The 22,647-nt window shown below is 65.6% G+C and overlaps 2 protein-coding genes across 9 annotated transcripts in view; both read right to left on the bottom strand.

Moving 5' to 3' along the window:
- Positions 1–804, bottom strand: part of GATAD2B (GATA zinc finger domain containing 2B) — a 77,011-nt gene extending 76,207 nt beyond the window's left edge. The window contains exon 1 of one of the 2 annotated variants that reach the window (XM_074980731.1): positions 720–804. The gene's annotated coding sequence lies outside the window, so the exon portion shown is untranslated. The remainder of the gene's footprint in view (positions 1–719) is intronic. The other variant, XM_074980729.1, reaches the window with a different exon arrangement.
- Positions 805–5,059: 4,255 nt separating this feature from the next.
- Positions 5,060–22,647, bottom strand: DENND4B (DENN domain containing 4B). Of its 7 annotated transcripts, none has more exons than XM_074980886.1 (28): positions 22,595–22,628; positions 21,983–22,247; positions 18,530–18,847; positions 18,005–18,257; positions 17,792–17,861; positions 17,297–17,466; positions 16,771–17,012; positions 16,580–16,646; positions 16,196–16,254; positions 15,890–16,034; positions 15,633–15,808; positions 15,422–15,522; positions 13,469–13,684; positions 13,217–13,362; positions 12,912–13,051; positions 12,718–12,841; positions 12,195–12,401; positions 11,521–11,649; positions 10,393–10,813; positions 9,819–10,273; positions 9,469–9,591; positions 8,980–9,155; positions 8,375–8,525; positions 7,279–7,524; positions 7,095–7,200; positions 6,794–6,959; positions 6,581–6,645; positions 5,060–6,209 (listed from the first exon to the last, which is right to left on the bottom strand). In XM_074980886.1, the coding sequence occupies exons 2-28, from the start codon at positions 22,018–22,020 to the stop codon at positions 6,064–6,066; spliced, it is 4,656 nt and encodes a 1,551-aa protein (XP_074836987.1). In that variant the 5' UTR covers positions 22,021–22,247; positions 22,595–22,628; the 3' UTR covers positions 5,060–6,063. The 7 variants fall into 7 exon arrangements, with proteins under 7 accessions (XP_074836987.1, XP_074836992.1, XP_074836991.1 ...); XM_074980891.1 differs by lacking the exon at positions 22,595–22,628 and having other exon boundaries at positions 10,393–10,551; positions 10,663–10,813; positions 12,912–13,045; positions 21,983–22,574; XM_074980890.1 differs by lacking the exon at positions 22,595–22,628 and having other exon boundaries at positions 10,393–10,551; positions 10,663–10,813; positions 21,983–22,573.

Below are 22,647 nucleotides of genomic sequence, written 5' to 3'. Positions count from 1 at the left end.
AGGAACTTCCTGGGAAGGGGGGAGTCTTTTGCAGCTTTCTAAAACCTGCCGCTCCTCCGAACTAAGGCGGCCTCCCAAGGCCACCCTCCCTGAAAACGTGGGCAGGGACATGACCGCTCCCACCACCCACATGGGAGGCAGCAAAGCCCGGAGAGTAGTGGAGGAAAAGCAATTTCGGGGCTCTCTGCGCCACAGAAAAGCACGTGTGTGGAGGTCCTCCCGGCCAGTAACTTCTCCCCTCCCACTTCCAACGTGGAGAGCCCGCAGGGGGGCGGGGGACGTGTCAGGAAGGACCCCAGAAATCCAGGGGTGGGTGTGCACGCGGCACCCCAGAGACAGCGGAGAGCAGAGGAAATGCAGCGGGAAGAAAGAAGAAGAGCGATTGTTCCCCGCGGCGCGCGGGGCGGGAGGCGGCAAAGCAGAAGGACCCCCCCCCCCCCCGCCGCCCCGGGAAAGGCACCACCCGGCGCCCCCCTCCCCCCCCGCCTCGCAGCGGGCGCTGACAGCGGGGCATGGCCGCCTCGCGCACACGCGCGCCCGTGGGGAGGCTCCACGGCAACATTAAGGTGGGGGGGGAACCTGCACCGACCGGCCCCAGAACGAGGCCGCGAGGGGGGGGGGCTCCCCTCCTCCGCCAGGGCAGCCAGCCCAGGCACCGGGCCCCAGGCAGAACGCCGCCGAGCTCCCGCCCCCCGCGCTGGGCAGTCCCGCCCGCTCACCTCGGTCGGCGGCGGCCCCGCTCGCTCCCCTCAAACCGGGCCGGGCGGGTGGAGCAGACGCTGCGCCGCAGACACCAGCGGTAGCCGGCACCACCACAAACAATGATGCTGATTGGGCAGTGGGCCCGCCGCACCGGCTCCACCTCCCGGCCCGAAAAACGACGCACATTGGGCAGGACAGATGACCGATGGTCATAAAAACCAATCGAAAATGGAGATTCCGCCGCGACGCCCGCCCGATAGCTGCGACTGGCTAAGGGGACTGTTGATTGGCGTACACCGCGACCACTGGGAGGTGGCAAAAGCGCCCCGCGGGGCACCTTTAATGGGTCCCCTAGACTGGACATCCGGGTACCTTGTGGTCCTATTATATGTCGGCGGGCAAAAAGCAAACGGCCTTCGAAGGGAGTTTGGGCCACGGCAGCCACCGTACCGTGGTTACCCCAAATTGCCCCGATCCCCTTTCACTGCTTCCCCCGTCCCTGGGGTACAGGTTGCCCCCCGCTCGGGCCCGCCCCCGGCTGGGCTACGTGGGTTGCAGGGGGCAGAGGACGGGGGGATGCAGGGGACGGGAGGATGGAGGGTGCAGGGGTAGAGGACGGGGTGCACAAGATGGGGGGGTGCAGGAGACGGGAGGTGCAGGGGATAGAGGACGTGGGGGCTGCAGGGGAGCAGAGGACTGGGCAACGGGGGATGGTCCCTTTATAGTGCCCCTGTGCAGTCATTCCGAGAAGCAGCTGGCACAGGCCATGTTCAAGGCACAGGCTGTTGGGCTCTGGCTCATCCCTCTGCTCCACTAGTGCTCTTCTTTGGTTCTCACCACAAAAGGTCAGCAAAGACCCAGCTGAGAAGACTGGTGAAGAGCAGCTGGTCACACTCCCAAGCCACAGCACAGCTGCAGTCCAACCTTAGGTCTTCCCTGTGCATTGCATGCCAGGAAATGAGAGTCTGTCCCAGTGTCACAGTGCCATGGAATCTAGCAGGCCTGCTGCCCATGACAGTGACATGGGCAGGTTGATCCAGGGACACAGTGGTGTGGTGCTGTTTTTCAGTGCACAAGATGTCCTGTGACTCCACGTGGCCACACTGACATGAGTGGATTTCTGTGGATGCTGCAGAGCATCAGCCCCTATTGCCTCACTGTTTTCTTGCTACCCTCTGCCACCTCCACTTGTCTGAGAGTTAAATGCAGTCCACCTCTGTGGTCCTCACTTCAGCTGGTCAGCAAACTTCCACCCAATTCCAGCTAGCAATCCCCCTTATACGTGCTGGGAAGATGCCCCCTAAGACTGTCTGCATATGCTTGTTCTCTGTGTGTGCACGCACGCAGCTCCCCCCGCACCAGGGCTCCATGATCCTGCAGTAATATCACTATGGTGGCTCAGTGGAATTTCCCCCTTCCAGCTGCGTGGGGTCCTGGGAATAACATCCCAATGTGGCTGGGAGCAGGGGGAGTTGGCCATTGGCTTCCCCTGCCTGGAATATGTCACAGCAGCTGCAGGTGTATTATTGCCCCAGATAGCAGCACTGATCTCAGGTTTGTCAGCCCCATGCACTTGGGGGCGCTTGGCTGGGGTGGGTCTGTGCTAGCAGGCCCCATCTCTGACAGGTCAGCACTTTCTCCATTCTTTTGGTGAGAGGGCATTTCCTGTTGCAAACTGCCAGGACAGATACTGTGTGTGCTTGTGACAGCCGAGGTCAAGGAGGTTGCATAGCCCTTGTGGGTGCCAGAAGCGGGGACCCTAACGACTCCCACTTCACTCATCCCTCATACAGCTGCCTCAGGAAATAGCCTAGTGGCCCAGGCAAGGAGCCCGTCTGCCAGAATTCAGGGTGTCTGCCAAGCCAGACGTGGAGTCAAGCCAACACTCTGGCCTTTCTTCTCCACGATCTATGGTTTATTAGCACCTCTCTCACTTCATTGGCTAACAGCAGGTGATTGACACACACCCTGTTTCTTCTGCAGGGCTCTCTAATTGGCTGTGTCTTTCAAAGGCCCATGACTTGGACCTGGCCCAGCCAATAAGCAGGCAGGGGCAAAAACCAAAGCCCTTCCCAGCCATTTCCGCCAGAGGCTATTTCTGGGGCCATTAAGCAAAGCGACTAACACGTCTGCACTGTCCCAGGGGAGGCTGGCGGTCTCCTACTCGGCCTTCCAAGCAGGCCTGTCAGTTTCCTGTGCCTGGCTCAGTGGCGGCATACGAAACCCACGAGAACTGGGTCAGCTGGGGCTGTGAATGCTTGATCTCCTGCCAGGCTGCATGCTCTGGGCCAGAGCTGGGCAGATGAGACAGGCTGCGCGCCCCCCTGCCCCCCACCTCCTTCACTCAGTCCTCAGACAAACAGTTTAATGCTCACTGCAGAAAGGGCCAACTCCCGCCTTTGGCTGAGCACTGGGACGGGCTCTCCCGCTCCAAGCAGAGGGTCAGATCTGAAGTGGGTCTGTCCCATGAAAGCTCATCACCTAATCAATTATTTTGTTAGTCTTTAAAGTGCTACTGGACTGCTGGTTTGTTTTGTTAGAATACAGACTAACACAGCCACCTCTGTTACTTTTCAAACAAAGGATGGCAGGGGCCAGGTGACACACAGACGCCTGTGGCCATAAGACCTGAGTGCACATGGCTGCTCCCTGTGGCCTGTGGGCATGTTGTGTCAGACGAGAGTCCAGGCCAGCAGGGCAATGCAGTCCACTCCTACCAGTGGCACTGGGTTTGCTCAGAGCTGTTTCAGTTGTCCTAGGGACAAGGCTGGTGCTGAAGCCCCAGGCCATGTGGGTTCCTACTCTGCTCCCCTGCACTGCTGCGACCCACAGCCCTTGGCTCAGTACCTGCCACCTTGGCAGGCAGCAAACCAGCCCCAAAACATGAGTAGGGCCTATAGAAAACCAGGCCCTACTCACAACAATCGATTGCTTTTAAAGTCCTGATGGAGAGCAGGGGCACGAAGGGGGCAGATGAGGAGGAGAGTGGACATTGCTTGAGGGGCATGTTAGGGCCAAGGTGGAGGCTGACTGCCACATGTGCTTTGAGGGCAGGGAAAGCCCCACACCACATAACATGGGCCATGCCTGGCTGGGGCCCGGCCTGGTACTGCAAGTGGGAGGCTGGCAGACAGCTAGCCCAGGAGCCCTTATGGGCAGCAAGAGTCAGGCTGAGCTAGTCCCCGACTGTTCGCAGACCTGGGCCTTAGCAACAGTGCAGCACAAACACAACCAGCCCCATACCATGGCCTTGTGCCGGGAGCCAAGCCATGAGGGGGGCCCCAGGGCCAGGGTGCAGGTGACCAGCTCACTTTGGCTTCCCAGACAGACCAGCCCTGGCAGCAGCTGCTGTGCAGCCAGAGGTGTGGCAGCTTTTGTCTGCAGGGAGCAGCGAGGGGAGCCGGGGTGGGTAGGGCCCTGCACATAGGGGTCAATTGTACCCAGGCTGCAGCAGCACTTTCTTGTTGGAAGCCACCAGTGAGCAGTGCAGGACCAGGAGGGAGCTGGGCACAGCAGGAGCACCCCAGCCTCCAGTCTGCCTGGGGCAGGGCCAGGGGAGGCTGCAGCAGCCAGCCCAGGGGCCCCTGCCAGCCACACAGGGAGGGAGGAGTGTTCATTCAGCCAGTCCCGGAGCAGCCACCCAGGCTGAGCCACACCCTGGCCAAGTAGGGCTGGTGAGAGCAGGATGGGGGCCAGCCAATGGACCCAGACAGCTCCAAAGGGGAGGACAGTGGCTGGGGGAGAGAGGTGTCGACGGGTGACACCTGCTGGGAGCCGAAGGTGCCTGGGCCAGGCCTCAGCAAAGGGAAATGGGATGGGCACAGGACAAGGTGCGAGACGCTGCCTGGTGGCACAGAGTGCAGCTTCCTCTGCCCTGCTGCCAGGCTGGGGAGTGTCCCAGCCCTGGGAAGCACCAGGAGTCTAGCTAGGGCCAGAGGAGGGGAAGTGAGAGCAGAGCTGCCAGGCCCCTCCTGCTCCCCCTAACTCCTCCCAGCACCTGCTGGGTGGGGAAGGGCTCAGGATCACACACAGCCAGTCATTGACTGCTCTGCCCGGGGAAGCGGGATAGTAGGGAAGGCAGCCAATCAGATGGCCCTTCCCCAGGCAGGGCTGGAAGCCTGGCAGGAGCTGGGTGGGGTGGGGGCCAGAGGCCTGCCCTCTAGCTCTGTGCTCCCAGCAGCAGACAGGGCCATCCTAGGCCTGCACTACCCCTAGTCACCCCGCTTAGGCTGGGCATGTGGGTTCCTCTCAGGCCCCCAGAACCAGGGGCAGGGCAATGACCGACGTCTGATGGGGACATAGGCGAGAGCAGGGCAACCCCCGTGCCCCCCGCCCCACCACCAGGCAGTGAAAATACTGAAGCGGCTTTATTTACAGATCCAACAAAACCCAAATGAAACCAAGGGATGGGGATGACTCCATATTGCACAGTGAGACTCCCATGGGGGGTGCATGGGAACCCCCACTCCTGTAGCCCAGACAGGCTCCTACCCAACCATAGGTGTGGAGAGAAACAGCTTCCAGTGCAGGCAGTGAGGGGGGGAGTCAGGGGAAGGTCCCCTCTCCTGCCCGGGAGGAGGCGCAATGACCCAGTCCCATGACAGCCCAGGGTGCCTCCCGCTTGCCTGGCAGGGGGCCAGCAGGGAAGGGAGGGGTTCGCATGGCGCCAGCTCACCAGCACAGCGGTTACAGCACAAGCTAACAGCAGCCGTGGGGAGAATAAATAAATAAAAAATATATTAACACTGACCAACTACCCCAGGGCAAGGGCTGCACCTGGGGGGCACCACAGGAGGGCGAGAGCCGTGGACTGGGCAGTCGCTCATGCGCCTGTGTCTGGCCAGGCTCCAAAACAGCACCGGGCTGGGGGGAGCCTCCCAGGCCAGGCCGAGGAGCACAGCTGACCCCTCGGGTATACCCAGGGTGCCTGGCGCCAGCCCAGCCCACACCTGCTGCTGAGCCACCACCAAAGGTCCTAGTCCAGCTGGCCCTGGAGGGGCTGTGTGAGCTCTGCCCAGAGCTAGGTCTTGGCCCTGCCCATCCAGCCCCAGCTCCCTAGCTGGGCAGCAGCTGCTTCCCCTCCCAGCTCACACAGCCTAGAGGAGCCACTGCCCCTGGGCAGGGCTGGATAAAGTGCTAGGGGGCAGCAGAGGCCTCCCCAGCTCCCACCTGACTCTGCCTTGGCTCAGAGGGCATAAAGTGCAGCTCCCCCAACGGCCAGGAGAGCCCCAGAAGAGGCAGGGGCAGTGCATGGCTTGGTATCAGCTCTGCCCTGCTCACTCCCCACCAAGACCCTATTCAGTCCCTGAATTCCTAGGGGGGGCAGGGTCCTGGGCCTGCCCCGGGCGGCGTGGCATGGTGCTAGCACTCCAGCATGGCACCAAAGCTCCGGCGGCAGTCGATGGCCTTGGAGCTGGGCGGCTGCGCCCGCCTCCTCATCAGTTCCTCCTTACCCAGGCTGCCGGCCACCTTGGCGTAGGCCGCTCTGTACTTCTTGTCGAAGTCGGCTGCAGTGGAGACGGGGGTTCAGGCTCTGGAGGGAGCTGCAGGGCTGGGACCCAACTGAGCTGGCTCAGCCCAGTGGGCCCAACCCTTCAGACGTTCCCCTGCCTGACCCATGGGCCTGGCTGGCTGAATAGCCCCCACCACCCTGCACAGACCAAAGGACCTGGCAGGTTAGATATTCCCCCACCCCACCCCCCTCCACCCCACAAGCAATGGGTGCAGCCGGCCCAATATCTCCCCCCGCCCCACAAGCAACGGGCCCAGCTGGCTCAAAATCCCCCTGCACTCCCAGACAAATGGGCCTGGCAGGTTGGCTATCTCCCCACCCCAGAACAAATGGGCCCAAGCAGCTCAATGTCCGCTCCCCCCATACCAACGTTCATGTAGTCCCGGCCCAGCGCAGCCAGCATGAGGAAGAGGATCTCCCGGTAGACACTCCTAGGGAGGAGAGTGGCACTGAGTTGGGGGGCACAGCGGGGAGAGTGAGGCCGGGGGACAGGGCTGGGAGCAGAGGGGGTGGGGGGTCTGCAGGGGGCGGGGCAGATCGGGGATGCACGGGGGAGGGTGGGGCAGAGCAGGGCAGTACCTTTGCAGGGGTGGGGGGCTGGGCTGGGCAGCCAGGGTCTCCAGGAAGAGGGCGATGGCCTTGTGCATCTCGCCCAGCCCCACGTGGCTCAGCACGGCCTCCAGGAACGCCAGTGAGAAGGGGCAGTTGTGGCGGCACCACGACTGCAGACAGGCAGCGCTGTTCCCTGCGGGGAGAGCGGGGGTCAGGGCACTGCCTCGGCTCGGCCCGCCCCTCCCCCCCGGCCTGCAGACACCCCTGCCATTTCCCCCTCCCCCCGCTGACCCCTGGACGCCCCACCTCCCCTGGCCTGGCTACTCACTGTGGATCCTCCAGAGCATGTAGAGAGGGGGGCAGCTGTCAGGGTCGGGGGTCAGGACGTCCCAGAAGAGGCGCACGCACAGCCGGGGCCCCTCCGGAGCCTGGGCCTGCAGAGAGACCTGTAGGGTCGGAACGGGGGCAGGGCTGGCACCAGGCACAGGGCACGTGGTGGGCAGGGGCCCTACCTGGGGCATGGGCTGGCCGTGCTTGGAGGCCAGCACCAGCTGCAGCAGGTTGCTGGGCAGGCCAAGGCGCTGGAAATACCAGACCAGATTCCAGTATATGATGGGATGGCTGTCCACCAACTCGGGCTGGGCCAGGAACTCACTGCCCTCATTCTCCAGCAGGCTCTCCAGCTCCTTGCGTAGCACCAGCGGGCTCAGGTAGGCGACGGTCACCAGGCTGGAGCGCAGGGCAGGACTCCTGGGCACCTGCAGGGAGAGCGGCTGTCCTGAGGGGACAGGACCCTGCCGGCCCACAGCCCCTGGCCTCGCCTCTCACCCTGACTGCCCCAGCGCTGACCCCAGCTGCGCCTCTGCCGCTTGCTCCTGCCCTGCAGTCCCAGAACTCCTCAGGAGCAGGAGCCAATGTCCCCTTGTCCATGAGCATAATGAGTTCTGTGATGGGCGTGACACATCACGCCCGAGCTGAGGCACATATCAACTCATCACACACATGGCTGGTGTGTGGCAGGGGCAGGCCGAGAGGGTGGAAGGGGGCTGGGACAAAGGGTTGGGTGCAGAGGGAGGGCTGAGCGAGAGGGTTAGACATGGAGGCAGTGTGTGCAGGCCTGCAGCAGGCTGGAGCAGAGGGGACAGTTGCCCCAAGGCCTGGCAATTCTAAAGGGCCTGGAGGGAAGGAGCTGGAGCTCTGGGTCCTTTAAACTCCTGCTGGAGTGCTGCCCTGGTGGCCATCTGCGTGCGGGGGCTCATGGCCCAGGTGGCACTGAGGGCCGCCTGCCCCAGCCCCATCCCTTCAGCCCAAGGACCTGCCCCTTCCTGGAGCGGGGCACAGCTCAGCTCCCCCAACAGGCTCTCCTGGGGGTGTGGGCTCTGGGGTGAGGCTAGGGCTGAGGGGTTTGGGACACAGGAGGGGGCTCAAGTCTGAGGCACAGGGGTGGGAGCTCTGGCAGAGGGGTGCAGGCTGGGCCTTGGGGTGTCTCCTGCCACAGCCCTGAGCAGTCTGGGGTGCAGGCCCTCTCGCCGGTGCCCACAGCGCCCCCTTCTGGCTGGCTCCGGAGGAGCCTGGCTGAGCTGCAGGGGGTTTGGGAAGAGGCTGTACCGAGGCGTCCATGCAGCCATTGCAGAGCGCTGGGGGGATCCCGGGCTGCAGCTCAGCCTTGTCCAGAGCCAGGCACTGGTAGCGGTCGCTGAGCACTGGGCCTTGGCCAGCTGGCAGCTGCTCTGTGCCGTCCCGGGGCAGATCCGAGGGGCTGGCAAGAGAGGGGCAGGTTACTGCAGGGCAGATCAGCCCTGCCCCCTTAGGGCTGGGGGCATGCAGCCCCTGGGCAGCCGCCCCCATCAGGTCGCATGTCAAAGCACGAGGGGCTGTGACAGCCCAGAGTGAGACAGGTTCAATGCCCCTGAACAAGGAGAGTCACCGCCTGGGCCACCCACCCGAAACCCCCACAAGACACCTGACCCCAAGACTGCTGTGAGCAGAGCAGGGCTTGGGGGCAGTGGGAGAGGGCTGCCCCAAAGACAGGAGGGCTACTGGGGGGAGTCCCCTGGAGGGCAAGGGGGGCTGCCGGGGGACCCCTCGGGAGCAGGGGCTCTCACCTAAGGGGCTGCCAGGGGACCCCTCAGGAGGAGGGGGCTGGTGGAGGACTCTCACTGGGGGGTGCTGGGGGACCCCTCGGGAGGAGGGGGTTGGAGGGCGGCTCTCACCTGGGGGGCTGCGGGAAGTCCTGGATCTCGATGGTGAGGAAGGGCACGAAGGGGCGGGAGCAGAAGGGGCAGCTGGTGTTGAGGTTGGAGTCGTCGGGCGTCCAGCCAGCCATCACCTCCTCGTCGTGCACCAGTGAGTTGCAGGTCTGGCACCGCGAGCAGCTGGACAGCCGGATCTGGGAGGGAGGGACTTGGCTCAGCTCCCCCACAGCGCTCGGCTCAGTCCCTTCACACACACCCCAGCTCTCCTGAGGGGCAGGGACTTGGCTCAGCACCTTTGGTCGCTGCCTCCCAGAGCCTGGGTTGCTGGGCTCCCGTGGGGAGTTTCTGTCAGATGCCAGTGCACAGCCCTGTCGCTGCGGGACTCCCACCTGGCAGGTGCAGCCAGGCAGGCCCTGGTGTGGTCCCGCTCAGAGCTAGGGTGATCAGGGGGAGGGAGACAGTTCTGGCCTGGCCCAGGTGCAGGACAGGTGGAGGAGGGCAGCTCACCTCCACAGGGGGCAGCTCCAGCCTGGCAGAGGCCTCAGGCAGCGGGTCCGATGACTGGCGCAGGCTGAAGCTGGAGAGCGACGTGTCCGACAGGTCGAATTCGCTGCCCAGGGAGATGGAGCTCTGGGGAGAGACAGACTGTGAGCCCCACCGCTGGAGCTGCTGGATCCTGCCCCTGCCAGCACCCCCGGCCCAGCAGCTCACACAGAGCCACCGAGTCCCCTGCCAGTTCCAGAGTGCAAAGCCCTCAGAGGTCAGCCAAGACCCCAACCCCAGAGCCTGGCCCCAGAGCCCCAGCCCAGCCCAGAAACAAGGGCCTTCCAGCCCAACCCCCCAGGTCCCAGCCCTACCTCGGAGGCCGTGGAGTCGGGGCGCTCCTGGGGGCGCAGCAGGCTCTCCACGGGGCTCTTGCGCGGTGGGGGCTCGGCATGTTCTGAGGCCCGGCGCAGGGATCCGGTGGCCCGACGGGTGCTGGGCTGCTCCACGCTGGCCGTGTGGCGCAGAGAGGGGCGCTTGGCCGGGGACAGCAGCTGCTGCAGCTTGGCAGCTAGCCCCCGGCGCGGTGTCCCCCCCAGGCTGTTGTGATTCTCGTCATGCCAGGCTGGCTTGCTGCCCCGCACACCCAGCCCTGGCTGCCCCTGGGCGCTGGCCAGGGCCTGCTGGTCACTCTCGTCCGTCTGGAAGCTGATGTCTGACAGGCTCCCATCCTCCGAGCTGCCGGCTTCATCCAGCAGCTGGCGCAGGCTGGCTGGGAGGGTGGCCACGGAGTCGCTGCCAGGCTGAAGCACCCCCAGGGCCTTGATAACTGCAGGGCAGGGCAGGGTTACAGGGGCCGGACACGGGTACCCCCAGTGCCAAGCCCAGTGACCCTGCATCCCAGCCCCTCACTGCTGCGAGCTTCCCCTCCCCCGGGCTGCAACTCACTCTGGGCCACGCCGGCCTCCACCGTGGAGGGCTCACTGTGGGGAACGCTGCCACTGCTGCTCTTCACCAGCTGGGGGCTGGGCGAGGGCTCGTGGAGGCTGTGCCCAGCCCATGTGCTCTGGCGCTGCAGGCTGGGCCGGGGCCGGCCACTCTGGCTCTCTGCACGGCCAGGAGAGAGAGAGGGGCTGGGCTGGGCTGCCGGCTCCGCCTGCCTACGCCCCGTGCGCCTGTGCGCCCCACAGCCGGCCCCAGCCTGCCGAGCCCACACACCTGGTAGGGTGCTGCCGTGGGCCTGGCTCTCCCGCTGCCGCTGCCGCAGGGGCTGCCGGAACTGGGCGGTGCCCAGCACCACGTTGCGCAGCTTGGCCCAGTGCAGCCGCCCGCCCTGCGTACCAGAGGGCCACTTGCTCTCCAGCACAGCCTGCAAGAGAGTGAATCCCCCAGACCCATGGGTTACTATGGCTGCCCTGCGCCCCATGGCAACCGCCGCTTGGCGACCGCCGCCTGGGCGGGGCATGGCCCCATGAACCCCGCCCCCATGGCAACCGCCGCCCGGGCAGAGCATGGCCCCATGTACCCCCCCGTCCCCATGGCAACCGCCGCCTGGGCAGAGCATGGCCCGCCCCATGTGCCCCCCGCCCCCATGGCAACCACCGCCTGGGCAGAGCATGGCCTGCCCCATGTGCCCCCCTGCCCCCATGGCAACCGCCGCCTGGGCAGAGCATGGCCCCATGAACCCCAGCCCCATGGCAACCACTGCCTGGGCAGAGCATGGCCCCGTGTGCCCCCCCCCCATGGCAACCGCCACCTGGGCAGAGCATGGCCCCATGTGCCCCCCCACCCCCATGGCAACCGCCGCCAGGGCAGAGCATGGCCCCGTGTGCCCCCCCACCCCCATGGCAACCGCCACCTGGGCAGAGCATGGCCCCATGTGCCCCCCCACCCCCATGGCAACCGCCGCCAGGGCAGAGCATGGCCCCATGTGCCCCGGCCCCATGGCAACCGCCGCCTGGGCAGAGCATGGCCCCATGTGCCCCCCCGCCCCCATGGCAACTGCTGCCTGGGCAGAGCATGGTCCCGTGCACCCCTCCCTGGCCCACCCCCGGCATGCCCCACCCCAGCCCACACCTTGTTGTAGTAGCCGTAGGTGACGGTGTTGGGAACAATGCCGGCCCGTTTCATCTCCAACATGACATGGACGGAGAGCACCGGCTCGCCATACTGCCCACACAGCTGCATGAGGCTTCGATAGCAGACCTGGGGCAGGAACCACAGGGCACTGTGAGGGGAGAGCCGGGCAGCCAGGTCCCACCCCAGGCACTGACAGGTCCAGAGCCCCCCAGGGCTGCCGTGTCACGTGGATGGGCCAAGGGAGGGGCCACAGTGTAGATGACTCTCTGTATTAAGCACTTTCACGTAACTGTCTTTTCACGCAGACGCTTTGGAGGAAGCCTTGGGATACGGTTATCCTCCCTTGGGGTTGGGCAGGTAAAGAAAGCAGCTTTGTACTAGAAGCTGAATGGATCTCCCGCCTTCGACTTGTCTGGCCAAGATGTGAATGAACGAATGGGTTTCAAGAGGGTTCGAGTCCCAGCTTGCCAAAGCCCTGTCTGGGATGATTTCCTTGGGGTCAGCCCAGCTTTTAGCAGGGGTTGGGCTCCAGGAGCTCCTGAGCTCTCTCCCCATCCTGGTATTCTGTGATACCGGGTGGACTGAGATACATATTACCAACAAAGGTGGTGTTTTCCCTGGTCCCCCTGCGAAGGATCTAAGCACACCAGCAGTAGCGCTGGGGTCCTCACCTCATCTGGCAGCACCACCTTCCTGCTCTCCATTTGCTTGAGCACCTCATAGGCCGTCTGCAGTGCCCGCACCTTGGAGGCTGCAGCCCGCACGTAGGTGGGCAGGTAGATGAACCACAGCCCGTAGCAGTGACCAAGCAGGCAGCGGGCCCACATGTCCGGCACCGATGAGTACTTCTGCGCCACCCGCTGCGCCGCCTTTATCTCCTGGGGGGACAGCAGGCTGGGGAACACAACCCCTTCCACGGGGCTGCTCCTGCTCCACCGGGGCATCCCAACCCGCCGGCACACCACCCCCCAGCTCTGCCCAGACCAGGACCCCCCAGGGGCTGGCATCTCCAGCTGTGCCAGCGCATGCCAGTCCAGCTCTCCCCAGGGCTGGCACACTCCTGCTCCATCAGAGCATCCCAACCCCCCGGGATGGCGCCCCCCAGCTCTGCCTGGGCCCCTGCCCACCAAGGACTGGCATCTCCCATCGGCTTCAGCGTACTCCCTGCAGGATGAGCTGAGCCTGGGCAGTCACCTGCTTGGTTCTGCGCGGTGCGGGGCTGCTGGGAGCGCTGCTCTTGGGCTGGCACAGCGGAGGAGCCAGCTGGTCCTGGGGGCGCTCGAAGAGCTCGGCCTGCAGCACGGGGAAGCTGTCGTAGCTGTGGGGGAGCAGAGAGGGTGTCAGGGGCTGGCGGGGGGGATGGGGAGCGCGGGGGGGAGAGATCTCACCAGTAGAGTGCAGGTGGCTCAGTGCCATCAGGAAGCAGGGGCTCCTCGGGGGGCATGATGAACACTGTGTGCTCACTACCGTGCGAGTCGTCCAGCTCTAGCAGGGGCGTGTCCTCGGCCTTCTCCAGCTCCACCTGCACCTGGGGGAGAGGGCGGCTCAGGGGGCCCGAACAGCCCCCGGCACCGGCCTGCTCAGCCACACGAGCGGCCAGACCCAGCGAGGGCAGTAGGGCAGGCTGGGGAGAGGGAGAGGGAGAGGGAGAGGATGGTGCTTGGCATGGGCGCTGCTGGGGGCGGGGTGGCACCTTGTCGACACAGCTGTCGAAGAACTCGAGGCAGGCGTGCCGGTCGCTGACGAAGGAGCACTCCTGGATGAACTGGGTGAAGAGCTGTGTGCGCAGCAGCTGCCCGTAAAACTTGTGGTACGCGCGCTCCCGGGACTTGAGAAAACCTGGGGAGCAGGGGGGTCACACGCGATTAAGGCCCCTGCTCCCCGCACATGGCTCCGGCTCCACCTCCTTTGCCACGTAGCTCAGCCCCCGGCAGCCCCAGCTCACCCTGCAGGAAGAAGAGGCTGCTGACGTCATGGGTGGTGTCACTAGGCGCCTGGGTGATGGGCTGCAGGAAGGAGCGGTACCCCTTCAGCACGCAGGCCATGAAGCGCAGGAAGGAAGCCTGGATCTCCAGCTCCAGCTGCTTGCGCCGCCCGTGCACCAGGTCATAGTCGGTCAGCAGGAACTCCAGCGAGGCCTCTTCCACTGGCTTGTTGTACACTGCCAGGTGCAGCTGAGTTGGCATAGGCCCCACCCCCCACCAGCAGCAGGCTGCTGGCCCCAGGGCTCCACTCAGCTCCAGCCCCACCCCCAGCAGCCCGCTGGCCCCAGGGCTCCACTCAGCTCCGGCCCCATCCCCAGCAGCCCGCTGGCCCCAGGGCTCCACTCAGCTCCGGCCCCATCCCCAGCAGCCCGCTGGCCCCAGGGCTCCACTCAGCTCCGGCCCCATCCCCAGCAGCCCGCTGGCCCTCACCACATATCCTGCTGTCCCCCCACTGCTCCACCCAGTACCGCTCCATCCTCTCGGCTCCCCATGCTCTGCCAGGACATGCCTGGCTCCCAGCCACCAGAAGGGCCTGCCCACCTGTGACGTTACTGAATTCTAACGTGACCATGAAAAACACTGCTGCAACCACTGTTCTGCACTTGCACCAAATCTTGTGCACAGGGGCCTACGGGAGACATCTGCTGAGATGATCAGTTGTGGTTCCCTTTTACTGCTCACGAGTGTGCCTGTTTTCGCATCAGAAGTTACAAATAGTGGCTCTGTACTTGTGTGCCACGTGTTTGTTGAAGGAGACCTTGATAGGAGGGTCGGCCAATGTGTTCAGAAAAGGTTGCTAGCCAAGTGAGTTGCAGTGCGGCTGACCCCTGGCCGACACAGAGGTTGTGTTCTTGCACGACTTTGCGTAAGTCGAATTTTGTGCAACTCGGGGAAGCCAGGAAACCGAGCAATGCAGCAGCGCTGGCCAGTCTCCCTCCTCCTCTGAGCGGGGGAGCTGGCACCTGGCTCCGGGCTGCCCACCATGCGCAGGAGCCAGGGAACTGACCAGGGCTGCTGAACCGCTGGCTCCTCTGAGTGGCAGGCAGCCCGGAGCCAGGCACCAGCTCCCTGCCACTCAGTCGCGTTAACCTGAGATACACACAACCTGAGTGCACATATCTTGGGGTTCTACTGCACTTGACTGACAACGAGCCCTAAGTGCTGCCAACCCCCATCTGAGGGACTCTGCTGTGAACACTCAGACCAGCAAAGCAGCCAGGGCTGCCACAGAGTCACACATGGGCAGGTGACTTGCTCACGTGACAGGCTCCAGCTCCGACGTGCGTCCACACAGGAAGCACAAGGGAATTCCCTCCCCGGGCCAGGGGATAGGGGCCCTCGAAAGCTCCTCCACTGGTCACTGCAGCTCCTCCCTTCAGGAGCATCTCTGCTGTGGGCTGTGTCCTAACAGAGGATGTGCTCCAGAGGCTCATAAACCAGCAGATCAGCCCATCTCTGCTACAGACTGGCCCAGGGACGTTGCAGTGGTCCCTGTAATTTGGTCCCTGTAGCGATTTTACTCTCAGTGTTTCTCATTTATCACTGACCCTTTGGCCCCTCTGCAGGCCAGGCCCACAGGCTCAGCAGGGTCAGGCACACGCTGACCTGGGGACGTGGCTGGTCCTTTGGGTCTGGAAGAACCTGGGCGGATCTGGTGCAACCTGTTTTCCCAACGGTTCCTCGGTGTGAGGGGCCGGGGGTGGCACAGGGAATGGCCCAGACGCCTTCTCACTGGCCTGAGTGGTGACAGATGTGCTCTGTGTGACGGGTTTGGTGCCTTATGGGAAAGCTACCCCGTCAACAAGCAATTCACCCTGAGTTAACCTCTCAGCAGTGCCCCAGGAACCTACCATCTTACCCCCCACCCAGCACCACGTGCACCCCAGCAGCACCTCCCGCAGCCCCCAACTCACTCTCATCCAGCTGCTGGAAGTGGGCATGCAGCGCAGCCAGCAGCACCTTGCAGGGGCGGCGGGGCAGCGAACGAGGCGACAGCAGCTTCTTCTCCTCGCTCCTGGCAGGGGAGACAGATGTGGGCAGCCCTCCCCACCCCAGTGCAGGAACTGGGCCGGGACGGCAGCGCCCAGGAACATGGACGCCGAGAGCCTCCCCAGGAGAACTCACTGGAAGATGGTGTTGGTGTCCAGGTCGACGCAGAGGACGTCGTGAGGAGGGTCGTGAAGGTCGAAGTAGCTGGAGTGGATGCCGACAATGAAGGGCACTGGGGCGCACAGCACGTCCGCCAGCGTCAGCGGGCACAGCGGGATGTAGGGGCACTGCCATCGCAGCGGGAAGATCATCTGGGGCGGGCAGGAGAGGGGTGTCAGCGACCGAGAGGGGGCAGAAGCCGGCCCTGTTACTCCGCCCCCGCCCAGACTCACGGAGATGAGCGCCTCGCTCACGCTGGTTAGCACGTCCGGGCGCAGCGAGTGGATCAGCAGCTTCTGCTCTGTCAGCACGGCCAGCAGCAGCCGGACGGCATTCTCAGGGCCCAGGTTCTGCAGCAGGGTCAGGAAGCTGGCGCCGCTGCGGGGGAGGGGAGAGCATGCAGCATCTGGACTGCACAGAACCGACTCACTCCTCCCCCACGGCCACCGACCGCCTGCCTCCCCCGCTTCGTGAAAGAGACCCTGAGCCCCCCACGCACCAGCACCCCCGGCTGCCCTGCCCCCAGCCCCTGGGCGTACCTGAGCGGCAGCGGGGAGGACACAGGCTGGCACAGCAGCAGGTTATCGTAGGGAGACATCTGGGGCAGAGAGGAGATTGACGCAGTCAGCTTCTGCACTGTGCAGGCGGGCATGGGGCAGGGCTGGCCAGGAACATATGGCAAGCAGGGGGCAGCCCAAGGACAGGGCTGAATGGGGTGGGGGCAGGCGGGAGCAGCCCTGGGGTAGAGACAGGGGGAGCGGGGGGCAGCCTGGTGGCAGCGGGCTCACAGGAGCCTCAGGCTCTTACAGACACAGGCTGGGATGCTCTGACCCTAACCGTTAGCTGACGGCCAATGTGGACAGCTGCCGGGGAGAAGAGCAGGGGCAGAACCTGGGGCTGGCAGGCAGCTCTCAGCCACTCACCTGCACGAGGATGCGGGGCCGCTGTGGGGACGGGAAGGGGACGTTGTGCATGAAATGGGAGATGTGCCTGGGGGAAGAGAAGCCCATTAGGGACCGGGGGAGCTCCGCAGCCCCTCTCCTGCGGCAGGGCTTCCCCTCCCCCGGCCCCGGCCCCGGCCCCGTTGGAACTCCAGCTCGCCCCCGGTGCTCACGTTTCCAGGGGCAGCACGTGGGGCCCCGAGATCGAGTAGCGATAGATGAACATGAGGAACTTGCGGAAGACATCGAAGAAGGGCCAACGCGAGAGGACGCAGATGCTGCGGCGCGTCTGCACTGAGCGGCTGGTGATGGGGCGTCGGTCGACCACGCTGAGCAGCCCCAGGTGCAGGCTCTGCTTCTCTGACAGCCACGCCCGCGGGTAGGCCTCATGGAACTGGATGGCCGCACCGTACACCTGCGGGGACACCAGGCGGGTGCAGAGGAAGTGGAGGTCCTGAGTATGTTGTGGGGGGGCAGTCGGGGCAGAAGAGATGGGGGGGTCCCGGGCACATGGGCCAAGACGACGGGGTGGGGGTACCCCAGTCCTGGGAGGAGGGGAGATGAGGGCAGAGGTGGTGCCTTCACGGGAGCACCTCCATCCAGTGAGCCCAACATTCGGGGTTGTCCCAGGTCCCCAGAGACCCCCACGATGGCCAGGCCCCCTCCCTCGGCACGAACCCTCCTCCCCAGCCTGCCTACCTTGTCCCCCGAGGCCCCAGTCAGCACGAAGGTGGAGAAGAGGGGCACCTGGTACTTGGTGTCGAGGGGCCAGCTCTCGATGGTGGCCCCCATGGGCAGGCAGAAGACGGGCACTGACTCAGGCAGCGGGAACGACTCACTGTCCTGCTCCGGGTAGCGGCTAATGAGGCCTGCAAGACAGGCGGAGGCAATGAGCACTGGGGGGCTGCGGGTCGGGAGTGTGGGGCACCAGCAGAGCTGGAGGCAGCCCAGGGCTCAGAGCAGGGGACAGGGTGCTGGCGCAGTCCCTGCCCACCCCATACCTGGCGTCATCAGCTCCTCAGTACGAGTCACTCATGGGGGCAAGGACGCCTTCCCCAAGGCTCAGAATACAGCACAGGGCCCGGCCGCGGCCAGGTCACCCCTCCCCCCTGGGGCTCAGGGCACAGCCGGGGCCGGGTCCCCCCACCCCCCACCCCCCACCCCCTGGCGCTCAGGGCACAGCCAGGGCCCTACCTGCTTCGTAGACCAGGGTGTTGGCCTTGGACATCGCCATCTTGTAGCAGAGGAACACGGCTGGGCCCCACTGCCAGAGAGCAGAGCAGGGTCAGCGGGGCTGTGGCCCCCTCCTCCAAGAGGGACAGCAGCACCAGCCCAAGGAGCCCAGAACCAGTCTGCCCTGCTTGTGCCTGCCAGGCACGGGCAGCAGGAGGCACCCACGGGACCCACCATGCCAGTGTTGAGACTCCGCTCCACGCGGCAGAAGGTGTGAGGCGTGTTCTCCCCCTTGCTGGGCACCACGAGGCAGATGTCGGTGATGCCCAGGGCGCTGTGGCCCTGCGACTCGGTGGCCCGCCGGTAGGCGAGGAAGGTGCGCTGGTGGCCGGGGGCCCCGGAGGTGAGGTTGGCAGAGCGGCTGTAGGGCGTCGTGTGGACGAGCTCGTAGCCGGGCTTCAGGCGGTCCTTCCCCTCGCAGTGCACCCTGGGCCGGGAGCCAAAGGGGCTAAGCAGGCATGTGTGGGGGAAGGGTACGCCCAACACAGTCCCACGGGAAGGGGGAAGAGGAGGGGCCAGGCCAGTGGGAGGAGCCCTGGGGAGCAGGAGGGGGTGGGGCTAACGAGAGCTGCACGACAGGCGGAGGCAATGAGCACTGGGGGCTGTGGGTCGGGAGTGAGGGGCAGCAGCAGAGCTGGGGAGAGCCCAGGGCTGAGAGCAGGGGACGGGGCGGGACTCCCGGAGCTGGACTGAGCTCACCCCAGCTCGATGAGGGGCGGTTTGGCGCGGCCCCGCTTGTAGCAGATGTACATCTGGGGGCTGTGCAGCAGGCTGGCGTTGAGGTCCACGGGGTGGCCAGAGGTGCTGCGCTCGATGCAGGTGAAGCCCTGGGGAACCTCCTCGCCCTGGGAGTGGATCACCACGGCCACGTCGGTGATGGGCTCACTGGGCCGGGCCGGCCGGGGCTGCTGGCTCTCCTCATCCAAGGCCTTGGAGGAGTCCGTCAAACCGGCCACCACAAAATAGTCCACCAGCTGCGGTGGCTTCTCCTCCGCCATGGCAGCAGCCTCACGGCATCTGGGGAGGAGCAGGCTGGTGTCACGGGGAGCCTGGACGGCAGCTTGGGGGTAAGGCACAGGCTCAGGGATGGGGCCATGGGGCAGGGGAGGAGGCTGGGGAGGACAGTGCCACAGCGATGGGGCCGCGGGGGGGCAGAAGACCAGGGTGGATGAAGCCACAGGAGCGGCACTGTGATTGCCCCCCACCCGGATGCCAGGGACCCCCCGACAAAAGACCCCCCAGAGGCAGGGCCCAACATGGCCAATGGAGCTGCAGGAGCCAGGACACAGCATGCTTTAGGATGACATCACAGAAATGTTGCCAGCAGCCAATGGGAGCACCTGCTCCTGTTCCCCCGGAGGTCGCAGGAAGTAGGGCCGTTTGAGTGGGTTATGGGTCAGGAAGGGGCCGTTTGAGTGGGTTATGGGTCAGGAAGGGGCTGTTTGGGTGGGTTATAGGGTGCGGGGGCAGGAAGGGGCCATATGGGTGGGCTATGGGGCAGGAAGGGGCTGTTTGGGTGGGTTATGGGGCAGGAAGGGGCTGTTTGGGTGGGTTATGGGGCAGGGAGGGCCAGGTAGGAGCCGCCTCCAGGGCCAATCTGAAGTGGAGTCAGCAAGAGAGCCCAGGGTACCCGGGGGCACGACCCGCTGAGCCTGTGGGGCTGAGCTGACAGCATGAAGTGCTGGGAGGAAGGGAGGCGGCTTCCTGTTTCCTGCTCAGGCCCAGACCAGCTCCACTTGCCAGCCACTGCAAAGTCAGGGACTGGGGCAGGACCCCAGCGGTCTGTGGGGAGATCCCTGCCCCCAGGGGCCCCACAGCACACCCAGGCCCCCTCTGCCTAGGGCCGAGCAGCAGCCTCAGCCTCCCTTCGCCCCCTCAATGCGCATTGCCCCCCCAGAGCCAGCCCCGCCGGGCTGCGCAGGCAGGAAGTGGGCCAAGCAGGCTGAGTCACGGCCGCCACAGGTGCAGGACGGAGCACGGCCTGTGACGGGCTTACGGGCAGAGGCGGGGGAGGCAGGAGACGCTCAGGTCACGCCGCACTCCAGTGCCCTCCTGTCCCTGCACCCGGCACTGCCCCCCGGCCCCTCTCCCCGCGCAGCACCACAACACACCCAGCCGGGCTGTCCACTCCTCCATCCCTGGCGGACGAGCCCCACCCACGGACAGACAGGCCGCGTGTCGGGGTGCTCTGCCACTCTGCTGGGCAGCCACCCACGCGCTCTGCTTCTAGGGAATGCTGCTCACAGCCGGGGGAGGGGCCCAGTCACACCCCGCAGGACTCCCCAGCAAGGCCAAGCCAGTCCAGGCCTTTGGGCCGCTCAGCTCTGGCTTGGCCGGCTCGCCCCACTGTGCCACGCTCCCAGCAGGGTGATGCCAGACGGCGGGAGCCAGCTCCCTGCACACAATACTGCATTCTCTCCCCGTGACAGGGGCACCCTGGCACCGACCTGCCAGGGCCACTGGGAGCAGAGCAGGGGCGGTTGGGGAGCCCCTGCAACACTGCGCAGCCAAAAAGCAGAACCATCCCGGCTCCTGCAGCAGTGTTACCGCGGTTACCGAGCGGGGGAGGGAGACCAGAGAGGTGTGGACGGGTGGCTCCCCACCCAGGGGTGGCCCAGAGAGAAGACAGGACATGTCAGTGGCTTACTGGAAAAGGCCCATGAACAGACCTCAGCCCTGGCCCAGCCCCACCCCAGGGAAGAGAGGCTGCTACAGGGTGGGGAGCCCATCACCCCCCACAACCCCCTAGGTCCCTCTCTGGGGCACAGCTGTCCCCAGCCCACACCAGCTTCACCCTGCAGCTGCTCTGCTCCCCGGGCAGCTCCCCCAGCCTGTGCTGAGTTTGGGGCCCCAGCAGAATGAGGGGGAAGAGCCGCCCCCAAAGCGAGCCTATTACTAACTCGTCCCTGTGGCTGGGCAGGGGTGTTCTGCTGCCACCAGATGCCCCCTGCCCCCAAGTGCTGCATGTCACAGCCAGGCCTCCCTTCCTCCGCCCCAGACAGGCACTGCCAAGGTACCACCTGCGCTATGTTTAGCCCAGGCCCATGTGATCCCTCGCACTGTGTCGGCGGCTCTTAATTTAGCTTCCCATAGCCTAAGGCAAGCCGGGCAGAACTGCTGCTGCTGCCCCACCGTTGGGGGGAGGACCGAGGGGCACCTGCCTCTGCACCAAAACTGGTCAGGGGTGGGGCTCTGGGGAAGGGCTTTCCCCTGCCTAGGCCCTGGGTGATGGGGATCGCCTTCCCCGCAGCACGAGGCTCAGTCTCCATCCCACCCCAGCAAGTCACCTCGATCCCCACTTGCTGCACACTGGCCGGTACCACTCCCAGCACCCTGGAGCTAGGGCTTCTCACCAAGCCCCTGCTGACCCACCCCTGGGCCCCCAGCCTCCCTAACAGAGCCATGCACCCACTCCAGAGGGGAGACCCCACTCAGGGCCAGCAAAGTCCAAACCTGCCCAGGGCATGACAGGCGCCAGCCAAACCCACATTGCCTGGCACCCAGCCCTGGGCATATCAGTCCTGGTACCTGGGCAGCGTCAGCAGCCTCCAGACAGAGGGGCTCCTCCCTTCAGGGATGGCTGGAAGGCAGGTTAAGTCTGAGCCTCCAATGATGCTGGGAGTGGCAGAGCTGCTGCCAGCACCGCCTTCAACTACAGGACACACAAACCTCCCTGCTCAGCCTGCGCAGCCGAGAGCAACCGACCAGCCTGCCTGGCACCTGCTGCTCCAGGGACACCCTGCTCCCCAGCAATGCAAGCCCAGGGGCTGGACAGCAGGTGCCTCAGCCCTGTGGCCTGCCCTGGGAGAGCAGCAGGCCAAGCAGCCAGAGCGGGTGGGGGAGGCAGCGGGAGCTGGGACTGGCTCTGGGAAGGGAGTGGGGTCTAGCAGTCAGAGCAGTGGGGGCAGGAGCCAGGATGCCTCTAGCCCGTAACCAGGTGACATTTCACATGGGTTCCAGGGTCTGGGCAGATTGGGGCGAGGGCCCCAGGCTGCAACCTGTGAGCCTAGGTCACCACAGGCCAGGGGAAGCAAAGCAGCAAGGAGGCCCAGTCCCCTCAGGGGCTGGGACCCCCAAGAGCCCCAAGACGTGGAGTGGCAGCAGCCCCTAACCGCTCCCTCTGGGGGGGCCCCCCGCCTCACCAGCACCCACCTCACCAGGACCTTCTCCCCCTCCGGTGCCTGAGCCATTTCCGCCTCCCAAGGTCAGGTCCGCCGCTTCTGAGCCACGCTGGGGGCCCCCGCCCCCCGGAGCAGGAGGCCTTCGGGGCCAGCGGGCGCCTGCCCCCCGGGCCGGAGCTCTACCTGCTCTGCGACGCCTCACACCACTACGGCCGCACAGCTCCGGAGGGCCGGGCCAGCCCCGGGGGCTGCGGACACGGGCTGCCGGGGGCGGCCAGCGGCGCAGGAGGCCGGTGCTGGGCAAAGCAGAACTCGCAATGAGGAAGCGGCCCGCTGGGGCAGCAAGTGACAGCGGGGCCGGGGGGGGCACCCAGCTCGGGCCGGACACCCCCGGATACCAGGCCCCTGCGGGGGGGCTCTAGCCCAGCTGGCCCCGCCCCGGCACAGCGCCCCGCGGGCACCCCCGGCTGGCCCCTCCCGCGCGGGCAATGGGGCAGCGGCGGCCCCGGGAGCGGGGCGTTAGTGACACCCGGGCGGGGCGCCACTGCGGGCGGGTCTCCGGACAGACCCCGACGGGCTCCCGAACGGCCCCGGCCCCCCACCGACCCCCGCGGCCCCGACCGGGGGCGGCGCTCGGCCCTACCTGCCCGGCCGGGCGAGGTGCGGGCTCCGGGGGGCCGCGGGGTCCCGGGGGCG

This window comes from Carettochelys insculpta, chromosome 30, assembly GCF_033958435.1.
Source record: "Carettochelys insculpta isolate YL-2023 chromosome 30, ASM3395843v1, whole genome shotgun sequence".
NCBI lineage: Eukaryota > Metazoa > Chordata > Testudines > Carettochelyidae > Carettochelys > Carettochelys insculpta.
Note: the sequence above shows the minus strand (reverse complement) of the source record. Positions and strands in the feature narration are given on the sequence as shown.